Source organism: Opisthocomus hoazin, chromosome 7 (genome assembly GCF_030867145.1).
Source record: "Opisthocomus hoazin isolate bOpiHoa1 chromosome 7, bOpiHoa1.hap1, whole genome shotgun sequence".
In the NCBI taxonomy this organism is placed as follows: Eukaryota; Metazoa; Chordata; class Aves; order Opisthocomiformes; family Opisthocomidae; genus Opisthocomus; species Opisthocomus hoazin.
Window position 1 is genome coordinate 43,298,023 of NC_134420.1, and position 24,182 is coordinate 43,322,204.

Here is a 24,182-nt window from a genome sequence, read left to right on the forward strand (position 1 = left end):
TGACTGATAAAGACTGAAAGAAAAAGATGTTCAGGCTTTTCTGGCTCATAATAATAACTTTAAAAATCTAACAGAGCATATCAGTTGACCCATAATGAAATATTCTGTATTTGGAAATTATCAGCATACAGCAAAGCAAATAATGGTACATATTACAAAAGGTAGAGCAGTCGGCAGCCAGAGAGGGCATGGGCGAGAATGATATTCTACACTTCTTGAAAATGTGGATTCAAATTCACGTAGGAGGACGGAATCTGTTCTGGGTTTTTCATGTGGCAGGTAGGTGCTCGGTTACTGGGTAACATGGGACACCCACCACACTGAGGCACATTTAGGAAAAACAACGTGATTTGTTTGCTTTGCTTTGTGCTTAGCAAACCAGTAGTTACCTATCTACATCTTTCACCCTGTCTCACATCCAGAGACGCTTCTCTTCTCCTTCAGAAGCGCACACTGTGAGGACACGCGCAATAACCATTTTTGGCTGAGGGGAACTGACCAACAGCTGTTTCACACACCAGAAACGGACAAGGGACAGCAGAAGGCCCCGATACACACCCCCAGGAGACCCTGCCGCAGGCCGGAGCCCCAGGCCGCCGGGGGGCCACCGCAGGGACCTCCCGGCGCCCCAGGGGGATTCACGTGGAGCTCGCCAGCCGGCGCAGGGGAAGGCAGGGGGGGTTATCGCGACTCTCGCCAGAGAGAACAAACTTATTGCGGGGTATTTCAGGGCGTTTGTATTGTAACCAAGGTGATGAAATCAGTTAACCATAAACATGAACAATGCTGCTACGTCCCTTGCACAGCCCTACCTATCTGGACATTAGTAGGAACGAACAGTTAAGTTTCCAATCATTAAGTATTAAGCAATGGTAAATAGGAATAACGTTGTTAGCTAACCACAGACGTATTCATGGTACTTATATATTGTAACCACAGATGTATTCATGGTATTTATATTGTGGAAACTAACTGAAGCGAAGAATCATACATCTCCCACCAGAGAAGTCAGTTTTTAGTTAAAACTAGGAGTTGCCTAGAACCGGTCAAGGCGACCCTGCTGCAGGGACAGGAGCCAGAAGGAGACTGAGCTTGCGCAGAAACAGGTGTCAATCAACAGACACCGTGATGAAGAGGATCTGCCTTCATCTTGGGACCCCCGACGACCACCACTAGGAGGCACTGCGCAAGTGCAGCTGGGAGGAGCGTACGGAAATGAACTAAATTTTACTATGAAAGAAATAGGTGATGTAGCCTGATGAATATGTATATTTTGATCTATATAAACTGCACGAAAAAGGTATGAGGTATGCACGTTCGGTGGAATTATCCCCCGTGCATCTGGCGCCGCAATAAAAATGCCTGCCTTTTAACACTACGTTGGTGTTACGAGGTTTTATTCCCGGATTTTCGGTGACAGTATGACCGTGCAGAGCCCACCGTGGGACTCCGAGGGGAAGTGCCAAGCACGGGGAATGGGGCGGGGGAAGGCAGGCTGAGGGCCGAGCACAGGAACACAGGCGGACGGGTCCGGGGCAGGCACCGGGGAGACCCGCCCGGGGGGGGGGGTGTGAGGTGGGAGAGCTGCTGGGCACGCTGCCCGGTGGGTGGGTGGGCGGTACGCCCGCTCAGCCGCCCGCTCAGCCTCTCCCGGGCCCGGGTCCTCCGGTGCCGCACGGCCCCTCCGGGCGCCGACGCAACGGACAGCGCGCGCCGCGGGGGGCGGGGCGCTGGCTCCCCGCTTCCGGGACGGCGGCGGATGTTGGGGTTTGAATCATCTCGTCGGTTAGCGCGGCCGGTGGAGCGCGTCGTTGGCCGGGCTGCCTGCGGGGTGAGTAGCGCCGTGAGGGGCTGGTTGAGCCGGGGGGCGAGTACTGCCTTACAGAGGGCGAGGAGAGGCGGCTGGGCCGCGGGACACCACCCCCCGCCCCGCGTCTCCGTGAGGGGAGGGGAGCGGCGGAGCAGCGCGCTTCCCAGCCCGCTTCCCAGCCCGCCCTCCGGTCGGGGGGCAGAAGGCAGCGGCACGACTAATCCCAGAGGAAACCTTCCCTCCTCGTATCGCGCTTCGGGGAGGAAAACCAGCGGGAGCTGAGCAGCCTTCCGGAGGGCTCGCCCGCTGCCGCCGCAGCCCGCTTCCCGCAGAAGCTGCCACGGCCGTTGTGCCTTTTAAAAAGAAGCCGGTGGGGTTCCGTGGCTGAACCCGTGGGAGGCTCGGCTCGGCCGGTGAGCGGCCTCCGGAGCCGGCGGGGGTTCCTCGAAGTGCGGGGGGAGCTGGGGACCCGGCCGTGTAAACACGGGACACGCAGCGTGGGGGCGGGGTGGATCTGGGAGGCTTCCGCGAAGCCTTTGTTCCTGTGCTGGAGAAAACGCGTGCCTTCTTGGCCCTGCGTTTTGTTTCTTTTCTCATCCTCTAGTTAAAAAAAAAAAAAACACAAAACCAAACACTAAGCCCTCTTTGAAACACCTTATGTTCTGGAGCAGCAAAGAGTTACAGAACTTGGCGAAACCTAAATATCCACTTTTGAGGATTTTTCCAGCCAGTTAAGGCAAAGTAAATAATTTTTATTTACTCTTCGGTTTTTGTAAGCACCGCGTGATAATGTGTTCCTGTCTTGCAAATAGGCTGGTACGGAATTGCTTTGTTCCCGTAGAAAGCCCTGCTGGACTTATGCATGGAGCCTCGATGGCTGGTCTCGCATGTCTTTTAACTTGCAAATTTGAACTCCGGCTTCATTTCAAGAGTTTGAGGAAAAGCAGAAGGAATTTGAGGGGGAGGGGAGGTGGAAATAGCGATTTTTTTTTTTTTTTTTTTTCTTTCTTTCCCTGGAGCCAGAGAAAGGTGGGAAGGTGCTTTTCTTGTTTCCAGCCACATATGTGCTTTCTCCACCATGCAGGGCTTTTTACAAGACACTGAGGTAAAAATCTGGTCTTGTGTGGTAATATTTAGATTGTTTCTTTGTTGTATTACCCTGGTAGATTCAGGACTGTGAAGCTGACAGTAACCATTCTTGGGAAATCCCAAAGAGCAGGGAATGCGTGTGAGCTGTATGCTTGTTTACTGCTCCCCCTGTACCTGATGAAGTATCTTTATTTTCTGTAATTTAGAAAGAGGGTAGTGTGTTTCTGGGAGAACTGGAACGAGTTATTTCATCTGACTGTCAGTGCAGCGTGTGTTTTTAAGAGCCTCTTGACCTAATTGGGTTGCAGCATTGTATATTTTTTGTTTGTTTTCCTTTTAGACCGTTTTCTGGCAAAGGTCTTCTGTGTCCAACTCCTCTGGTTGCCTTATGCCTGAGACTTCTGCCGCCTCTGGTTTGTGTTTTTTTTTTTGTTGTTCTTTCTCAATACAACTCTCTTTCCTAAAACTTCAGTAAAATGGGTGCAGTACTTTAATTGCAATAGTTTGGATTAGCCTGAGGTTTGTTCCTGAAGCCTGTACCTGGCATCATCTAAATTGTAAATACCAAAACTTCGATAGCTCAGCGTCTGTCAGGCTTCTGGTTTGGACGTTGGATTTGTTACCGGCTGCCTCCCTGCTCGCTTGGGCACATGTGAAGGAAGTTGCCCACCTGCCTGTGAGGTCAAGCGTGGATCTGCAGGCAATCACCTGTGATTCTTGTCTTGCAAAACTTATGTAATTCTTTCTTCAGCTTTCTAAGAGAAGGCAGGCCAAAGATCTACAGATACATTCCTAAAAAGGTTCTACTTTTCCTCTAGAGAAAGAATAATCATCTTAATGCTGCAGTGAAGAAACATGTAGCTCTATTTTTTTGTTTCAAGGTGGGCTAGGATGCATGGTGTAGCACACAGCGAAAGCTAGCTCCCTGTATATACATCTTAATGTGTCTTGGGGATCTAATTTTTAGGGGCGTGTGATGAGAAATGTTTCTGAAGAAATTAGTCTCCACTTAGAATGTGGAATACGTAGTTCTAAATGATGTCCCTTCCCCTCTATGCATGTCCCTGTTTTGGATTCCTCACCAACGGTTTTTTTTGTCTTAGATCAGCATTGACTAGGCTAGGATCCTGCATTTTCTCCTAACGATGGAGACTATCTTCATAGTTACACCACTATCCTACACAGTTCGTTTTTTCTTCAAAGTTCCTCATGTTAATACAATCTTTATTTGAGCAGGAGGCACTGCCACTTCCTTGGATTGTAATTTTAGGTGTTTAAAACAACTACAAACTCTTCTGTACAATTAAGCCTATACATAACTAGCTGTTACATTGGACTTTTATTTTCTCTTTTGTAAAGAAAATACCTTGTTTGATAGTTTGGGGAAATAGTTAAAACTTGCTACATGTTTCATTGGTCTGGGAATATATTTTGTGAACACTTGCAGCCTGCTTTCTGAACTCCTGTCTCTCACAATAATAGTTATAATCTTTTGTTCTTGATCCCATTTTTGCTTTACTGAGTTAGGGTTTTTTTCAATGTAAAATAAAATGTGAAATCAGTGTATATAATGGTCATTGTTATTGTTATTCATAGATGTATTTAACCCCTCGTTTGTTTTTCATGACAGCCAGCCAGAAGAACTCATTAGGATGAGTAAAAACAATAATGTTGACATTCAAAGTCCAGGTAAGTAAGGTTTTTATTAGCTAGTCACAGAAATCTTTAATCTGCATATATGAACCAATTATAACTTGCTTTATTTGGGCTCAGAGAACAGGTAATCGAATTGTGTTGGAACCACTTGTCTCAGGGAAGGAAAAACAAATAACCTGTAAACTTACTTGGATTTGTTTGTTGTAGTTGGAATATTTAAAAATAGTCTTTTCTGCAGATGTTTTAAGAAATTAGCCTTGGGAATTCAGCTGCCAAATCACGTGCACAGAGCTGTGTTTGAGATGTATTATTCAGGAATTTCTTGGGCCAAAGCTATACCTCTGTTTTCATGACTCATATGACTGTTCTGGATGTTAGAATATTGAAAGTGTATCTTATGTATCTATTGAAAATGACGGGAAGTTATTAAATGTCTGTGGAAATATGTTAGTGGGCTAAGAACTGCAGAAATAGGGAAATTCTCGAGGCTGTAGTTGGCTCAGTGTTGTCTGAAATCCTTGAATGTTTTGAAACTAGTGTACATTTTAAAAGCACTGGTAGCATGTGGCTTGATACATTCAGGATACCGTTCATACGCTTTTCACAAAGCCTATCACACAGCTATACAAAGAAACAGTTAAGTTGCTTCGTGGATTCTAATATGGCGAAGTCTTTACGTGCAATACTGAAAACAATTAGGTGACATATTTCATACACATCTGGACGTTGTTGTCCATTTGATAGTTATCTTTGAGTGTTTGGGGAAGAACATTTCACTTGGGAGCACAATTGGCTTGTGAATTTAGCTTGGGTGATAGCGCTTTCTTGAATCAGCAGGCAGGTGGAACTGGTGAAGTATTTTCTTTTTAGGAACTAGAGAAGGTACCCTCTTCTGTATTTACTATGGAATTAACATTAAGAAGAAGTGGTATCTACTGTCTTTTATTCAGTAATCTACTTCAAGATGCAGGTGGCTAAAGGAGATTAAAGTTACTGCTTTACAAATGATCCATAGTAATTCCAGTACATTCACTGTGATTATAAATGTGATTCTATATTTCAGCCTGTGTTCTCTGTGGACGGACAGATGACTGCCCTGAAAAGTATGGAGAAAAAAGGACCTATGTGGAATACAGTCTCACAGTTCATTATTACTGTTTGGTAAGTATGTGGTATTGATCTTGGAGCTTGTCTGTTTAACTAAAAAGAAAAGCCCAAAAAAACCCCACAGTAAATGCACCAAGTATTAAATAGTAATAACCTGTCCAAACAGTTGTTGTAACAGTTTTGTTGTTTCAGTTCATGATCCATTTAAATGAATTACTTAGTTAATTCTCCCAACCTGTCATAGCAGCGAGGGTACATGCTAAGAGAAAAGGAACAGATTGCATCTACATATTCACTTCGATAACAAAAGTGTAGTTGCGAAATTTGGAATGTGAAAATTCCACTGCTTGTGGAAAAACTAGAGAAAAGTTGTCATTTTTATTATCGTTACTGATTAGTTTTTGTTTGGCTGTGAATTATTCTCTGACACTACATGAGACATTGTAACACTTAAGAAATAGGCCTGCTTCTCATTTTAGTAATGCGCACCCTACTGATCGTATACAGCTGTAGTATCACTGTTTAATAAAAGCTTATAATTTGAACGAAGCTGTGGATATAAACTAAAGTTGAGTATATTCTGGTTATCACACTTGACGTTTTTCAAGATTCATATTCTTAAATGTATACTTAAACTACCTTTCAAACACTTAAGTTTTGCAGGTCTTTAAAATAATATAACTTCTTTAACAACAACAAAAAAACAGGTTTGTTTGTTAATAAATACAGTTTGGATTTTTTTTTTTCCGAGTTTGAAAAATCAGTCTCAAGAATATCAGGTACGATTTGGGCTTTTTGGTTGGTTATTTTTTTCCTCAGCAAGTGCTTTAAAGATTGTATTGATTGCAGATGGCTTAATAGAGCGAACATTGAATCCTTTAAAGACTGAGCAGAGTGGAGGTTTTCTGCAGTTATATGAAGATTTTTTTTTTTTCTTAAATTTTAAGCAGATGGAAGGAATTTTAGGTCTGTTTGATAATTTTGTCTTCTGCATAAGACCATATGAAATTATTAGAAAAAGTCCTTTCCTGGTGGAGCCGAACAGCTAGGAAAGGGCATGCTTGCAACACTGAATCTTATGAAGGTGCTGAAGCCTCAAATTACTGATTTATAAGATACTTCACTGTGATGAGCTTCCTGCAGTCATCTTTTGGGGTTTGGTCCTTGCTTTTTTTAAAAATGGACAAACAAAATAACCTCCATGATTTTACTTAAATATAGTGAGGAAAGAGATAGATATATATGTGTAAAAAGAGTTCTTCTAGAAAGAGGCCAGTTATGGTACAGTTTCTTTTTTTTGCCAAATGTTTTGCATCTGGAAAAACATGTTCTTAATTGGTTTTGGTATAAAATTTTATATTTATTCAACTAAAATATTGAAAAAACTCTATAGTTAGAAAACAGTGCTGTGTTGAAATTATGAAATGAGAAGTATAAAATGTGACTGTGAAAAATACAGGAACCGTGAAGCTGTGAAACTAGTTATTTCAAGTTTCTGATGTAACTGCCTTACTAAATAACTTTAATCTAAATTATCATCAGGCTCTTCTGACTTGCCTAGTTACTTGATTCTGTTTTTATTTAATTCTCCTCTAAAGTGAATTACTTCTTCTCTTAGGTTGCACTTCAGTATAGATACTTCCTACTGTTCTTCATTATCTCCACAGCACAACTGTCGGGCACATTAACTAAACTAATTTCTTTTTACTTCCTCTGAAGCTTTATTTGTTGAAAGTAATTGTTTGACAATTATCTGAATAGTCAGTATACTTCAAAAAGGAAGGTAAACTACATCATCTTAGGCTCTACAGTATAACATAAGACTGATGTTACAAAATATTTATTTTCATGTTACTGGTTACTATTCCCTATTGTGTCATATCATGAAAAATATATAGATGTTTTGGATCATTCTTTAAGCATTAAAATGTTTGCACACAAGCTTTGTTAGACTAAACTTCTCTCCTACTTGACAAACACAGTGTAGGTAGTTTTAATAGGTAGGTGAGTGTTTTAAGATACTGAATTTGTTTTCCTAGTTGATGTCAAGTGGTATTTGGCAGAGAGGGGAAGAAGGTGAAGGTGTAGATGGATTCTTAATCACGGATATTAGAAAAGAAGTAAACAGAGCTGCAAAACTGGTAAGAATGAAGTCTTTGGTATTTAGAAGTTAAAAAAAAAAAGTTACTTTTAAGTGTACTTAGTATTGCCTGTGGGGTTTGTTTTGTTTTCTTTCTCAATGGGCGGTATGCTGAACCTATTCAAGCATCTGAATTTTACCTTGAAGTAACAAGTATATTGGGTTCATGGAAGCCAGAAGGCACAACAAAGCCTGCACAAGTTTGTTAATATTTTTTTCCTGCGTGTGTTGCAGATGAGTGAATTACATGTGCATGATGCCCCATGACATTGTGCTGAGCCTCAAGCTGACATTATATAATTTTATAGATGCAACTAAACTATGGGTGCTTGGCAAAATAACTTGTATTTTGGCTTATGTGTCACAGTCAACGTGCATATAAAACAATACATAATTGAAGTTTCTTTGAAATGGAGGTAAAACACAATAATCTTGTCACAATTACAGTCTGTTGGCCGATATTCTTTCTTACACTATAATTTTTTTATTGGTTTAATTCCTGTAATTTTATGTGTACTTTACATGTTTTAGAAATAATAGAATATTAATAAATTGTTCCTAGAAATGTAATATCTGTAAGAAAAAGGGTGCTTCAATTGGATGTGTAGCTCCCAAATGCAAACGAAGTTACCATTTTCCTTGTGGGATACAAAAGGAATGTATTTTCCAGTTCATGGAAGACTTCAGGTAAGTTGTGTGGTTTTGTTGCATTTTTGTTTTCAATTCATTATATTTGTATGGGAGGCGATTTGTTTTTTCATGGGTTGTCATTGGATTGGCTGTTAAGAATTATAAATGACAGCCAGGTTATCGAAGGAAAAAATACTTGATTTATGGAAAACATGAAGGCCAAGCGGTTATATTGTGTACCTAGTAAACTAAATTCTCAGCACTTTTAAAGGTGTAATTTAGTGCTTCTACAAGTAGTTGAATTGTCTGTAAAATTGAGCACTAAATTTTAAATGCTGAAATAAACTGCAAAATGGTTTTGGTTTTTTATTTGTCTGCCTTCTTTGTTTGTCTTTGAAATGGCAATGATTTGACTGCCTCTCTATGGGCAGTCAAAACGCACTATGCCATTCTGTCGTGTTTCAAAGCACAAGACTTCTAGATCTGCTGATTAGAGATGGACTGTGGGAGAAAAGGGTTTAATATCAAATGTCTGAAAAATTTTGTTTTCTTTTGTGTCATCTGTTTATCATCTTGGCTGTAGTCAAATACTTTTGAGTGCATTTGATAATGGCTTTATTCTGCCTACTGTAAGCTGAATTTGTAGGGTGGGTGGATTGAAGGAGGCACTTTAACTTCTTAAATGACTTAAGTCAAGCATAAGTGTAAACAATGCATTTTGTTCTAGAGCTGCATTTCTTGGCTGTCTTATTTCTTTGAAAATGTGCTAAATTATAAAATTTATAACACTACCTAGACTCTGCAGAATCATTACGAGAACCCAAAATTGCTCCTTTAACATCACGGTAACATTGAAGTATAAGAAGAACTTAAAGTTCTGAGGACAGGAAACACATTATTTGGACCAAAAGTTTTGAGAGAAAGGGGGTGTATGATCTCTCTTACAGAGCATCAGTCAGCAACATGCTTCTTCCTTACTGCTGTTCTATTGACCTGCTCTGTTAGATACATTGTTTACCTGTGTGTTGTGGTTTAACCCTGATAGGCAAAGCACCACACAGCTGCTGGCTGACAACCCCCAGTGGGATGGGGAAAGAATCAGAAGGATAAAAGAAAGAAAACTCATGGGTTGAGATAAAGACAGTTTAATAGGTAAAGCAAAAGTTGCATGCGCAAGCAAAACAAAATAAGGAATTCATTTACTATTTCCCATCAGTAGGCAGGTGTTCAGCTATTTGCAGGAAAGCGGGGCTTCATCATGCATGACAGTTACTTGGGAAGACAAACACCATCAATCTGAACATGTCCCCTTCCTCCTTCTTTCCCCTAATTCTATTGCTAAACATGAGGTCATGGCGTGGAATACCTCTTTGGTCAGTTGGGGTCAGCTGTCCCTGCTGTGTCCCCTCCCAGCTTCTTGTGCACCCCCAGCCTCCTCGCTGGTGGGGTGGGGTTGAGAAGCAGAAAAGGCCTTGGCTCTGTGTGAGCATTGCTCGGCAGTAACTGAAACATCCCTCGGTTATCAACACTGTTTTCATCACAGATCCAAAACATAGCATCATACAAGCTACTATGAAGAAAATTAACTCTATCCCAGCCAAAACCAGCACGTGCTTGCCTTTTTAGCTTTTTGCACAGCATTTATTAATGAAAAACAGGTATAACAGGGAATTCATTTTGCTGTCTTCAGAATATCTAGAGGAAAATTCTTAATATATTGTTTTGATAAGGGAACCTTAAATTATTATTTTTAGATCTTACTGTTGGGAACATAAACCAGTCCAAAATTTTCCGGATAATGCATCTAGAGGAACTTCACAGTGCACAATATGCCTGGATTTGGTTGAACAGCTTCCAGCGTATACTGTATTGAAAAGTCCTTGCTGTAAAAATGCTTGGTTTCATCGAGAATGCTTGCAGGTAACACAGGTTCTCCCTTTCCTTTGCATCCATGGAGATCACATTTTGTTGTGTTTAAAAATAATGGAACAGTTGCTTAAAATTGTGTAAAATTGCTTAGGGTTAACGTAGGCAGTAAGTATAGAAATATACCAGGTTTGAAGCATAATGCTAAAGTTGTGTCTTGGAGATGAGTGTCTCAAAGAAGGATTTTATTTTATGCTATTAATTTCCACCCCACCTCTGCCATGTTTCTGCATGTGTGATGCACATCATGCCTTTAGTTATTTTTAGGAGCTGAAGTCCAGCCCTGGTAGTTGCTTTCTTGCAAGTCGTTATGTGCAGAATCTGAATGCGAAAAATGTCGTTTATGCATTGTCAGCTCTCTTTGCTTAAGTCCAGAGCCGCAAAAAGTTGTGAGGTTCCTTTTGTAACCTCTCTCCAGATTCTAGATCTGGAGAGGTTGACTAAAAAGGGTTTGTCTAAGAACTTGATTCTAGCATATGAACTCGAGTAAGTCACTTGTCCTTTCAAGGAAGAGAAAATGGTCGCCATTTGCTTCAATGTCTAGTGAAGTCATGGTTGATGTCAGCTTTAAATTCCATGTCAGGACGCTATCCATGAATGTAATGGTTAGAGATATTAAGACATTATTTTTTTTGCATCCTAAGGATGGTTGTAATTCAATAATTGGTTTGTTTTTTGTTGTGTGTTTTTCTTGACACAGTATCAAGCTTTGAGTGCTGGGATATTTTTCTTTAGGTGCACAGTATGTAATAACAAGGACAAATTTCAGGAAGAAATGTTGAGAATGGGCATACACATCCCAGAAAAGTAAGTAATTTTGTAAATAATTAGTTTTCTATAAGAACTTCGATAAAACCGATTCTTATTTAATTCTCTAGAACTGCATCTATTAGTATGAAACCTCAGTTCTACCTTCAATGGTAGAATTGTTTGGTTTGGTAAGGAGCAGACTTTTCCTTTTAGTTACACATCAAAATTACCAAAGGCCAAATTAATCCTCTCACACATAAAGCAGGAAGCTCTGAAAAGTCATTTTTAATGCTATGATTCAACCAGGGACCTATTTAAAACATCAAAACAATTCTTAAAACAATAATTTTGTGTTAACATAGAGGTTGCTGAGAAGTATATTTTCTGTGTCCAGGTTTTTAAATTACCTGAATTTATGTCCAGACAGTATTGTAATGGACTGATTACTCAGCTGTACAGCTTCCGTCTCTCCCAAGGGATTGCTAATGATATGTTTAATGTAATGACTGCTTCTAAAATTCTGAGCTGTTTTTCAGAAGTTTCCAGTTTTTGATGGGGCTCATAATAGGATAAAGTTATAACAATGATTCTTTGTTAGAAGTATTGTTCTTTCATGTCTATTAGTCTTTGCAGAGACTACCATTAATTAATTCCTTCTGGAGATAAAAGCTCAAGATTTTGTAGAGGAAGAAGAGTCAAAATACTTGATGAACTTTGTCGTACTGGCCTGGAAAATTCTGAGTTATTTTTCACAAGACCGTTTTCGGTGGTAACTTGAGTAGACTGCCAAAACAAATATCCACATCCACTGTGAGAGAGAGAAAGCAGAATAATATGAAACAGAGCAAAATGCACTGAGGTCATGTGAAAAACAATAAATACTTTAACTACACAAGAAAAAAGTCTGTATTTTATAATATTTTTGTTCCTAGACATTTTTCTTTCCCCTTCCCGTTGTCTAGCTGTTGCCTAGAATATTACATGGTGGAAATATCTTCATGTGGTTATTACATCTTTTCCAGAGACAGAATAACCCATTTAAACAATCAGAAATGCAGTTGTAATAAGAGATCTTCTGCCTTTTTTATAGGGATGCATCTTGGGAACTTGAGGAGAACGCGTATCAAGACCTGCTGCAATGTTATCAACACTGTGACATTAAAAGATGTCTCTGCAGGAATGGAAGAGACTATAATGAGCCTGACAGGTAGGACACTTGCAGGAAGGTATAACCTAGGATGGAAGAGTTCTTTGGTTTTAATGTCAAGCCAAGACACAGGGTCCAGATAAAATGTTTGTTTTACTCCCTGTAATCATAATGTTTCACTACTAATTTTCTCTAATTTTGTCAGGTTATAAAATCCAAGAAAACCAAACCTATCAATTATCTTGTCCTTACTTGATAGAACCGAAGGAGAATTTGTACATCCATGTAACATGTAGAATAGCATGTACCTAAACTAGATGTTGTGTATCTTTCATTCAAAGATTAATTCAACAATTTAATAATTGTTAGAATACTTAATGCCTTTATAAGAAAACTATTAAAGCAGTAGACTTAACTGAAAATTAGCTAGCTCTGTAAAATCAATCTAGCTGTGAGCTATCCATCTGCATGCAAACGGTGGCTAGAATATTGCCGACAGCTCAATTAGAGGCTTGTGTGATCATGTAAAAGGCTTTATTCTGCTCCATCACTTGCTTAATTTTTGAATAACAGGTTCATTTTCTGCATTCTTTCTTGTTTTATTTGTGTGCTTATGAAATGTGTGTCTTCCATTGGATGAGTATACTCAAAGCTGTCAGACAGAGCCTCTACTTTAAATACTTGTTTCTGTAATGGAGTGGTAGGTTACTCCCTGTAAATGTTAACTTTGCTTTGTATGGATTTGACCAAACATAGCTGTCGTGGTTTAACCTGGCAGGTGAGCACCAGACAGCTGCCTGCTCAGTCCTCCCCCTACCCACCAGTGGCATGAGGAGAATGGACAAAAAGTAAAACTCGTGGGCTGAGAGAAAGGCAGTTTAGTAAGACAACAAAGGAAGGAATAATAATAAAGAATATGCAAAATAAGCAATACAGAATACAATTTTTCTCACTGCCCAATGACCGATTGCACAGCCTGTCCCCAAGCGGTGACTGCAGAACACAGATTCCTGCCCCCCCCAACCCAAATGCCATTTATATACTAAGCATGATGTCTGTGATACGGAACATTTCTGCTGGCCGACTTCGGCTCACTGCCTGGCTGTGCTCCCTCCCAGCTCCTGCACACCTGCTTCTTAGTGGAACGTGGGAGACTGAAAAAAAAGTCCTTGATTTCTTACCAACAACTGAAAACATCAGTGTTATCAACATTCTTCTCATACTAAATCCAAAACACAGCAGCTGCTGGGAAGAAAATTAGCTCTATTCCAGCCAAAACCAGGACAGTAGCTTTGTTCATTCATGGTATGTGCGTGCTCAGGATTTACTTTGCCTTCAGGAGTTGTAGCTTAGGCTTCCAGTATTTGAACTAGTATTAGTCATGTTGTTCCATTGTACGTTTGAGCGAAATTGAAGAAATCTAGACAAAAACTTAACAGATAATTAAACACTGTCATTAATGAAGAGTCTTTTTCAGAATGTGTAAGAATAATCAGATATGCTCCTTTAAAAAATTTACCATTTGGAAAAGCTGGATGGTGGATACCCGTAAAATACAGAAGATGTTGCTGGCTAGCAACATGAGGAGAAAATATTGTGTGTAAGCTATTGACTTCACGGCAGGGGAGCACACTAACACGTAGCTTCTTTCAATACAAGGTGCTGGAACATGGGTAGCTTTTTTTCTCCTTGTTGCAGCCACGAATTGTGAATACATCTTGCCTGACAAAAGTTCCGCTTGATTATATACAGTCCTACCAGACTGATAAAATTATGCTTTGTTAGTTTAGTGTTGGATTATACTTGCTGTTGAATATTCTGTGTTTTAACTAGCCTCATTCTTCTGTCTAACTCTAAATTTTTAATTTCAGTAAATGGGAAATAAAGCGTTGTCAGTGGTGCGGTTCCCGTGGAACTCATTTGGCCTGTTCATCTATGAAGTCAGGGGAGCAAAACTGGGAGTGCACGGAATGCAGAAGTATCCTTGGGAAAAAAGGTAAAATTATGGATGTGACAGGGACTTCCTAAAATTATAAATTTTAATACTATGTATTTTACAGCTATCAAATTCACTAACTTTATATAATTTAATCATACAGGGAACTATGGCAAACAGAAAAAGCGTTCTTTGGCTGCCTCTGAAAAAACAGATGGCACAACTTGTTTGCTGGAAGAGCCATCTCCGAAGTGCCCTCGGCAGTCACCTGGATCTCAACCCAATTTTGTTCTCCAGTGTGTAATTTTCTGTTTTCAAGCAGAAACTGATTATAGCATAAAATACTACTTAAACATGAGGAGGTGATGGCTTATTCAGTAGGAGAAACTTCTTACACTGAATTGCAAATTGAATAAAATTGATGTAAAGTTTAATGATTGAAGTTTTCTGAGTAAGCCATTAACTCTGTAAATCTGCTATAGTGTTTTGCATTCACTGGCATGTAAAACAGTTTTTAGTTCTATAAAATTAGATTCTTCTAAAAGAAATCTTAACAGAGGTATTTTTGAATGTACAAATGGCAAAACTTCAAGCTAAGGTTGCTTATCAGTACTTTTTCCATGTTAACAGTGTGGTAGAAATCTAGCTTAGAGATGTTTATATAAATAGTGTTTTCCTCTGCTCTAATAAAAACTTCCCAAGTCTGTAGAAACTGGTATTTTAGGTCTTACTTATTGTATCAGTCAGGACTTCCATTTCATGTGGGATGCAACTAAAACCAGATCCTAGAACAACAAAGTAATAAAATACTGAATTATTCTTCTTAAAATTGTAGTTCAGGCACTGATGGACTTCATGTAACTGAAAATACAAATGAGATTCAGTACTGAAATGAGGGGAAAGTATATTGCTGCCTTCAAATAAGAAGTGATTACGCATTCTTCAATTGTATGTCTTCTTAAAATACTGTTTTTGCGTATAGATCACCAAAGATAATGTGCCAGAACAACTTGTCATCCTGCTCACACCTAGAATTTCCAGCATCCAACAGAGTGAGGATGTCCTTGTCTCCACTGATGTCAAACAGGAACCAGTCCCTGAGGAAAAAGTATTTTCTTCCATTTTTCTTACGTTGAAGAGTAATCTAGCGCATGGCTTTATACCATATTTCCTACAGAACATGGTGTGTGTGTGTGTATATATGTATAGTGACTATATATAGCTCTGTGTCTGTGTATATATAGTCACTGGAAAAATGGAATGAGTATGCTGAAGAGCTGAAGTCATAACTTTATAAAGGCTGCTGCTGTTTGTAAATGCTAGAGGAGTCAGGAGAAAAGAATGATACCTATTGAGAATTTTTAGGTTAGGTAGTGAGGGGATCGTAAGACAGAAAACACATATTTGTCCTTACTGAAGCATGGCTAGCCTTTCTTTAGAAAAGGGAGAATAAAAAGAATCCTGATTACTTTCTTCAAATTAGACATGTCACGGATTTTCAATGTTTTTTGCATTTGTACCACAGGAATAGTTCATGATTATGCTAAAATAAGTGGTAAAATAACAGGTTTTAATATAGAATATTCAGTTTAAGGATACAAAATTCTTTGTCATGTTGCGAGTACTTAATTTGTGAATTTTGCCTGTAATACGTGCTAAAAACCATCATTGTGATGAGAGAATTAGTTACTTCTAGTAGGTAGGGTGTTTGAAATAGTTTTGGTTGCAAGTCACAAACCAAAAAAGGGGTCTTTAGATTAGGGTCTTATTTTTTTAAATGAGAACTGTAACATTTCTGACTGCTCAAATGTACTTTTGATTATAGTGACAAAGATTAAATATTAGTAAATAACTGACAATGTGTTCTATCTTGGTTGTAAAACATCTCTTTAACATGAACATAGTGAGCTCTTCAATTTTTCACTTGTTTCACATCGTTCAAATGTAGAATGATGGTATGAGAGTTGTTCGGCACAGTTGGTGTAATTGAATTAAGAAAATATTCATTTTATGCCAGGGTAGTTATTTCTGCTTGCTTTTTTGTAGTTCTTCAAGGTACTTTAAAATTTGCCATTACAGAGTTAAAATTTGAAGAATCTACACGAAATATTTTACTGATAGAATTTAGGCAATAACCTAAATGTACCAAAGTGTTTAAAGAGATGTTCTTAATAGATTTCAGGATGTTTCCTTTATAACTGTTGCTAATTATGAATCATAGATGTCATCTGAAAATGCATGCAATTTTCTTGTAGGCATTTAAGAAGGCAAAGTAGTGAAGCTTCTAGTATACTGAATGAGTTAAAGCTACAAGTTAATACAAAAACTACAAGGCTTAACATCAATGCAGAAAATATCTGGAATAGTGCTTTAAAAGGATTTAGACAGCGCAGCTTCAGTCCTACAAACACCATTGAAATAAAGTTCACAAACTGCAAAAATACATCAAAGACAGATACTTCTGCTGCATCAAAACACCGTTTCTTCCAATTATTAATGCTTCACCTTCAGAATTCATCATTGTTTGAGGGCTCTTCTGCAAAGAACTTGTCCCTTGATTTTCAAGGTAATTAAATGTTTTGTTCAAAAGTACATTAAGAACTATGTAACTTGAAAGGTTTTTAAATTTTCAGCCAGCATGATTGTCTGTTCACAATTATAGCCCTGATGGATAGAAATTGTTTTCTGAATTTTTTTTCTTTTCAATTCTAAAGGGGGGTGGGGGGGTGGAAATTCATAATAACAAAAAAAAAGTGATTTAGTTGTAAAAGTTGATGATGACCAGGGTAGAAATACAGCGTATAATTAAACTTGGTATTTCTAATTAATGTATTTCTTTTCTACAAGTGAATTTCTTTATTTCAGACTCTCTTTCTGTTACTTATTTTCCTTTCCTCAAATTTCAAGAACATTACCTCTGATAGCATGCTCCCTAAAGAACCCATAGTTAGCTTCTTTTGAGTTCTTATGCTTCAAAATTCAGTGAGCACTGGGTATGAAGTAGAAGAGAAAGTCACATCTCCTGCCAAACCTTGATAGTGGCTGAAGAGTTGGAGTGTAAAAGAATATGGTACTTCTATGTTAAAAGAAAAAAACAACAAACCCACCCACCGGTCTTATTGTTTCAACCAGCAAGAGATGGCAAACCTTATTGTTGCATTTCCTAAAGTAAGAATTAATTGCATTACAAGATTTTCTATAAAAAATTGATGATCACAAATTATTTTTATGCGTATATAGTCATTATATCTTTTCATTTGCAGCTGTAAAAGAGAATCTTTATTTTGAAGCTGGTAAAATGATTGCAGTTTCTCTGGTTCACGGTGGCCCATCTCCTGGTTTCTTTTCCAAAACACTGTTCAATTGTCTTGTTTATGGTCCGGAGAATGTGAAACCAGCTTTGGAAGATGTTGCTGATGTTGATGTAGCACAAACAATAAAAATGGTAAATGAAACTAAACTTACTGGCAAATTCTTGTTAAAGACTATATTTGGAGATAGTTATTCAAGTTATTGATTATAACTTCAGTTCAAATTTAAAAGCTTGTTTTTATATATGTACATGTGCATGTAGTAAACAAATTCCTAACTTTTATCTTCTGATACAGATAAAATATGCAAATAGTCTGTCCAGCCTACAGTCTACAGTACGTAATTGTTGCGAATTCCTTGCTGCTGCTGGATGTTTAAGACCTGTAACAGCTTTATGTGATAAGAATATGCTGGTGAATGACATACTGATCCATCACGTAATCAAGCGAATTATTTCACCCTTAGACAGGTTTGTTTTGTTTGAGTTTTCAGTCTTTCTGGATTTATTCCTCACTGAAATAATAAATAATGTGTTGCAAAAACTAGCTTTCACATGTTCTTACTTCTTCTCCATTTAAACCAATGAAATATACTGTAATTTTCAGTGTATTAAGTAGCAACTGTTAACTAGTTAAACTGAAAGACCGAAATTATTTCTCTATGTATCTGCTCCGTTCCACTTCTCCTTGGTCACATTTGTTTTTCAACCTTATGAAGAGGGAGGATTCACAGTTGTGAACTATAGCATGAAAGACCTTTGCACTACAGAATTTCTCTAGCTTATATTCATTTTTAATTCAGAATTGCTTGAATTTGGAATCTTGAAATTTTAGAAGTGTTAAATATATGTTTAGAATTTAAGTTTCCAGAGTTCTAGTTAGGGAATTTGTGTCTCCCATTAGGAGGGTGATAATGTGCACAAGTGTAAGTTGGCCTACTTGGAATGTAAGCGTTGCATTGGTGTTTCTTTCCATGAGGTAGCGATGGCTTTAAATAGCTGGGAAAGTTTCAGCTATTGACCTTTTATTGACTCCTGACCTGACTTCCAATTTGTGTTCTTCATCTGCTCAGTAAAAAGGCATTGGATGCTAATTTTTCCAGCAAGTGTAGCTGGATTTACAGTTAAGATATTTATGGTGTAATCCTTGACAAATTTGAATCAACTGAATCTCCCAGAGCTTTGAAAAACTCATTTCGAATGCGAGGATTTTTTTAACAAAGTTGAGAGCAATCAGTCTTTCAGTCAAGGCCTTCTGTGGCACATTTAACTGACCTATATAATATTTTAAACTAGTCAGTTAAAAAGTAAAAGGTAGTAAGTAGCCTGTATGTTCATGGGAAAGTGTGGTTTGTGCATTTTTGGAGGTGGGCTTAAAATGTGCAAAAGTGAGTAGAGCAAGAATGTGCTTGTCGATATCAAAGACTGAGAGTAAGTAGTTAGTCACTTTAGCTAGTGTGCTACACCACTGACTGTACACAAATGCAGAGTACAACTAGTTCCCTGCTGGCTTTCTGATGCATGCTTGCTCTTTTTTTCCCCTCCTAGTTTTAGGCAAGGTTTGAAAACTCTTGGTGTGCTAGAGAAAATGCAGATACATCCGGATGCATTCTCTAGTATTTTGTGCCACATACCCGAAAGACTTTCAGCAGAAACTGTTTGTGATCTCTTTACAATCCATTCCTCGTCAGATGTAAATAAAGTTGAAAGTGCTGACTTTTGGATGGGTTATTTGCAAGATGTGGAAAGTAAGTATTTTTTTTTTCTTTGCCTGCTTCCTTGTTCAGGGTATTTAGCTGCTGTTATACATCCAGTGTTTGGTTTTTAGAGTTCAGTGGGGTAAATAAATGAAGGTTTGGAGGTCACTGTCAGTTCCTGATAGTTCCTTCTGCCACCTCTTCCTTACTCATAATTTCTGAAACTATTGCCCAATCAATATAATCAGACTTGAGGGGGGTAAATATCTGAAAGATTGATACTAGAACTCCTGTGAGTTTAAAAAAAAAAAAAACACAACACATACACAAAAACCCCCACAAACCTCAGAAGTACAGAAATCCTCTCTCTTCAACTTTGCTGTGAACTTCCTAGTGTTTGTCCCAAAACCAATAGGAAAACAGTGGTCTCTTCTTGCAGAAGAGTTGGTTTTTTTCTGTTCAATTAAGACTTTTTAGAATTAACCCAAGTTGATTTTTCTTGCTAAAATTTTTCTTTTTTGGGCATATAACTGCATATTCATTCAGCGTATTGATCTGGGGTTTCATTATTTCAGGATTGCTTTCTTCTAACACTTAACATGCAGGATAATTGTTTATGGGTAACGGGCAATGAATGATACAACATAATCCTATTTTTTTAGGTGGTGAGTCTGTGGTGACATTGGAGGATATTCTGCTCTTCGTAACAGGCTTTTCTTCTATACCGCCCAGTGGTTTTGATCCTGAACCTAGTATTAAACTCTTGCATATAAGATATCCCATTGGAAACAGACTCCTTAATTGCTTAGAGCTCCCTATAACAAAGACATATGAGCAGTTTAAAAATAAAATGGAATTCACCATCAGAAACACACTAAAAGTTGAAAGAGAATAAATATTTTTGCTATGAAACTGGACGTTGAAAACTTCCATTTTCGGCAGGAGTGTCTGCTTGCAAGTTGCTACTGTGTTTTTGGACAGCATGCTCTTGGCCTTCTCCCACTTTCCCCCACAGATATGCTAAAAGTAGTAATCTTGTAAGATGGAAAACAATTTTCAAATGAAAATATGCTTTATCTGTTGAATCATTTTCCTGTTTGAAGTTGGTTTTAAGAGTCAGCAACCTCTTCCAGAAGTACTTTAAATGTCTACTTTTGCTGTAGACACGAATGAAGTGTTACCAAACTCTGTAACATTCTAGCTACTTCCCACAGGTAATGTTGATTGTATTACATCAGTAACTTCTTTATCAAAGTCATCAGGTACATTTTGAAGATAACTGCTGTAGAGCTTTGCCTTGAGTAAAACTGTGATGCAGTTCTTCAGTTGTTCAATGTATGTTTTTTCAGTAATTGTTTTTATATTGATGATTCATTTACATTTTGATTCATACACAGATATGAAAGTCAAAAAACTCAGTTTTAAGGTCGTTGTGGTTAGTGCATTAAAATATAGCTAAGGTCTGGAGAAAACCTAGGCAAAATAATAGGTGCAAGAACAAAATCTGGTTGAACTTGAGTTTCTGTTGAACAAAATCTTTGGCATTTGTACATGTTTCTGCATTCTACTGTTATACATTAGTTTTTAATGATACATATAGCTGAAATAGTAAAAATTAAATCTTGAATATGCAACAATAAGTGGTCTTTCAAAATGAAATATAAGTTATAATATAATGATGTTGAGTATGAAAGTGTAAGAATTTTTTGCTCATTAGAACGTATTACTTCGTCTTCCATGGAAGTCAGTATTTTCATAGGAATACGCACTAAAACTATTTGATAAAGGCAGTCTCACCATCAGCTTGTTCAGTGCCTGACACTTTTCTAGCTTTTAGTCTAAACTCTTCCTGTTCCAACTGTAGCTGCATTCTGAGAAACTTCAATGTATAAAATATATTTAAACTATGCAGTATTTGGATAAATACCATTAAGCTATAAAAGATTAAGTAGTGAAATTCCTACATGGTAACACTTTAATGTTGCTAGTACTAAAACTATGAAACTAAACATTAAGTACATTTTTTTAAAAGGTATGCAGGTTGTGCTATAGAGAGATCTTTATCTATATACATCTGTATATATCCACATATATCCACATTCTTCAAAATACTGAAAAGTAATAATCACTTTTTTATTAATATAGCTTGTTTTTCATTGAAAATACAAGCATGATTGCTTTACTTTCTGATACTTTGGCAAGAAAGTTCATCCACAGTAAATTATAAATGGATAGGTGCTTCTAAAAAAAGTAGTAATCCAGACTAATCTGGTTTCAGGTTCTGGTTTATGTTTTATTGGAAGTATTCCTCTAATTAACAAATTATATTACTAAATACTAATTACATAGCAGTGTACTGCAACTCAAGAACTGTGGAAGTGGCAATCAAGACTCACTAAATTTGAGACCATGCTATAAACTGTTAAAGACAGAGGCAGATGATACAGTTCATATAACAATATGCAAGTATTTTGAAATCCTTCTTAAACTGCTACCACTTCTCTTTCTTGATCTTGGGAAAGGTGCTAATCTTTTTTTATACAGACCTATTTCCGTTACTGGGTAACAAAAGCGTGCGTGCCACTTTTTAATATTTTTTTTTTATTATTACTTCAAAGTCTCTACGTAAATTATTGGAAGGCTTAGATCAGGAATTCCTTGCTACTTACAAATAGCTAAAGCAATCTACTCTCATCAATATCCTATCATTAGAAATCTAAGAATATTTGAAATTAAGACAGAGTTAGTGATGTTTTCCTGCTTCTGAGCCAAAAGCATATTGAAGTCCCCTTTAAAATAAATATATGAGCTCTTGGAGAATATCATTTGACTTGATTATATACTAAGCATTGTCTTATTCTCTTCTGATTTTTTTCTCCAATAATATTCCATGTTTTTCATCTTTGCATAATTTTTGAATGTCATACTGTCAGTAACTTCTTTGTATTCTTACCATTCAGAACTGTCACCATTATAAGGAAGGTGGTTTGCAAATTTATTTGCATAATAAGAATTCATGTTGTATGTTTGACTTTTTAAAATACAGCAGTAAGTCCCCTGCAGATAGAGTATTATACTTTAAAAATGAGTTGTGTACACAGTGCAGTATTCTTCCTTCTTGCCTAGTTAGAGGTGTCTTCTGTAATATTATGTTATTTTTCTGTATGGGAAGTACAGACTTTACAGAAGTAGTAAGCAGAGTGTGGATGACTTTAAAGGACAATTTTTGGACTTTTGGTACCTGCAGTGGCACGGGAAATGGTTTAGAACTTGAAACAAACTGTATTTTATAACCTTCAATGGAGAAAGAGATAATAAGGTAATGTGAATATAAGGCTTCAAAAAGTACCAGAGAGAAAAATAGTGCTCACACCTTTTATTGCTTATTTGTTTTGCATTCAACAGCTGATGGGTTTTATATAAAGGGTAGAACTAACTTTGTCAGCTGTAAGAGAAATCTTAAGTTAACTTTTAAACTATCTGCTATACAATGCTACATCAGGACACGTAATTTGCAAAATGCTCTGGTCTCTTAATACTGCTTGAAAAGATTTTTCTTATTAGGAAATTGGAACACGTTCTGTAGACTGATGTACACATTCAGGAGAATTTGTCTTTCCTTGCTTGTTGGTTTGATCAGCTCTGTCTAGACACTCTGGTATAATCCTTGATATATTCAAGTTGTATTTCTAAATGCTACTGTGGAGAGGAACTTCCTCTCTTCTGCTCATTGAATTTACTCTGACTGTTCCTTAAAATTCCATTGAATAAGCTGACTTCCAATCTATAAAAACACAGGCAAGTCTCTTTTGTCTGGAAGCCGTAAGAGCAATTTCTGTAGCTATAATGACTATCAGGTTTTCAATTGCGATAGCAGGTCACTGAAGTGCAATATTCTTGGGTAGTTTTGATATAAACTGTAACCTGAGGTGCATCTGGAGATGAGGGAAGTTGCTTACTTTCAATATTTCTGTAACACAAGGAGAATAATTGCACATACTTTGTCTGTGTATTAAATATATTTTTATAGAAGTTATATCTTTGGTTGGTATTGGGACCAGTGCTGTTAACAACTTTGTCGATGGCATGGGCAGTGGGACTGAGTGCACCTGCAGTAAGTTTGCCGATTACACCAAGCTGGCTGGTGCAGTCGACACACTGGAGGGAAGGGATGCCATCCACAGGGGCCTGGACAGGCTTGAGAGGTGGGCCCGTGTGAACCTCATGAAGTTCAGCAAGGCCAAGTGCAAGGTCCTGAACCAGGGTCATTGCAGTCCCAAGCACAAATACAGGCTGGGTGGAGAATGGATTGAGAGCAGCCCTGAGGTAAAGGACTTGGGGGTGTTGGTTGACGAGAAGCTCAATATGACCTGGCAATGTGCCCTTACAGTCCAGGAAGCCAACTGTATCGTGGGCTGCATCAAAAGCAGCATGTCCAGCAGGGCGAGGGAGGTGATTCTGCCCCTCTACTCTGCTCTTGTGAGACCCCACCTCGAGTCTTGTGTCCAGCTCTTGGTCCCCCAACATAAGAAGGACATGGATCTGTTGGAGCAAGTCCAGAGGAAGGGCCATGAAGATGATCCGAGGGCTGGAGCACCTCTCTTATGAAGACGGCTGAGAGACTTGGGGTTGTTCAGCCTGGAGAAGGTTGCCTGAAGGGGGCCCACAAGAAAGCTGCAGAGTGACTTTTTACAGGGGCATGTAGTGACAAGACAAGGGGTAATGGCTTTGAACTGAAAGAGGGTAGACTTAGATTAGATACAAGAAAGAAATTCTTTGTTGTGATGGTGGTGAGGCACTGGAACAGGTTGCCCAGAGAAGTTGTGGATGTCCCTTCCTGGCAGTGTTCAAGGCCAGGCGGGATGAGGCTTTGAGCAACCCCGTCCAGTGGAAGGTGTCCCTGCCCATGGTGGGTGGAGGGGGGGTGGGGGTGGGGAGGTGGGGGGGGGTGTTGGTGTTGGTGGTGTAACTAGATGACTGATAA

The 24,182-nt window shown here is 38.3% G+C and overlaps 1 protein-coding gene across 2 annotated transcripts; it reads left to right on the plus strand.

The window, feature by feature from the left end:
- Positions 1-1,752: 1,752 nt before the first annotated feature.
- G2E3 (G2/M-phase specific E3 ubiquitin protein ligase) lies at positions 1,753-23,234 on the plus strand. 2 transcript variants are annotated; one of them, XM_075425699.1, is made up of 17 exons: positions 1,753-1,831; positions 3,240-3,316; positions 4,530-4,588; positions 5,619-5,716; positions 7,702-7,803; positions 8,365-8,489; positions 10,187-10,352; positions 11,059-11,165; positions 12,199-12,315; positions 14,127-14,251; positions 14,355-14,487; positions 15,174-15,299; positions 16,447-16,757; positions 17,455-17,636; positions 17,800-17,972; positions 19,050-19,249; positions 19,861-23,234. In XM_075425699.1, exons 1-17 carry the CDS (start codon positions 1,760-1,762, stop codon positions 20,091-20,093), a joined length of 2,406 nt encoding a protein of 801 aa, XP_075281814.1. In that variant the 5' UTR covers positions 1,753-1,759; the 3' UTR covers positions 20,094-23,234. The 2 variants fall into 2 exon arrangements, with proteins under 2 accessions (XP_075281814.1, XP_009942456.1); XM_009944154.2 differs by lacking the exon at positions 1,753-1,831 and having other exon boundaries at positions 3,239-3,312.
- The last annotated feature ends 948 nt before the right edge of the window (positions 23,235-24,182 follow it).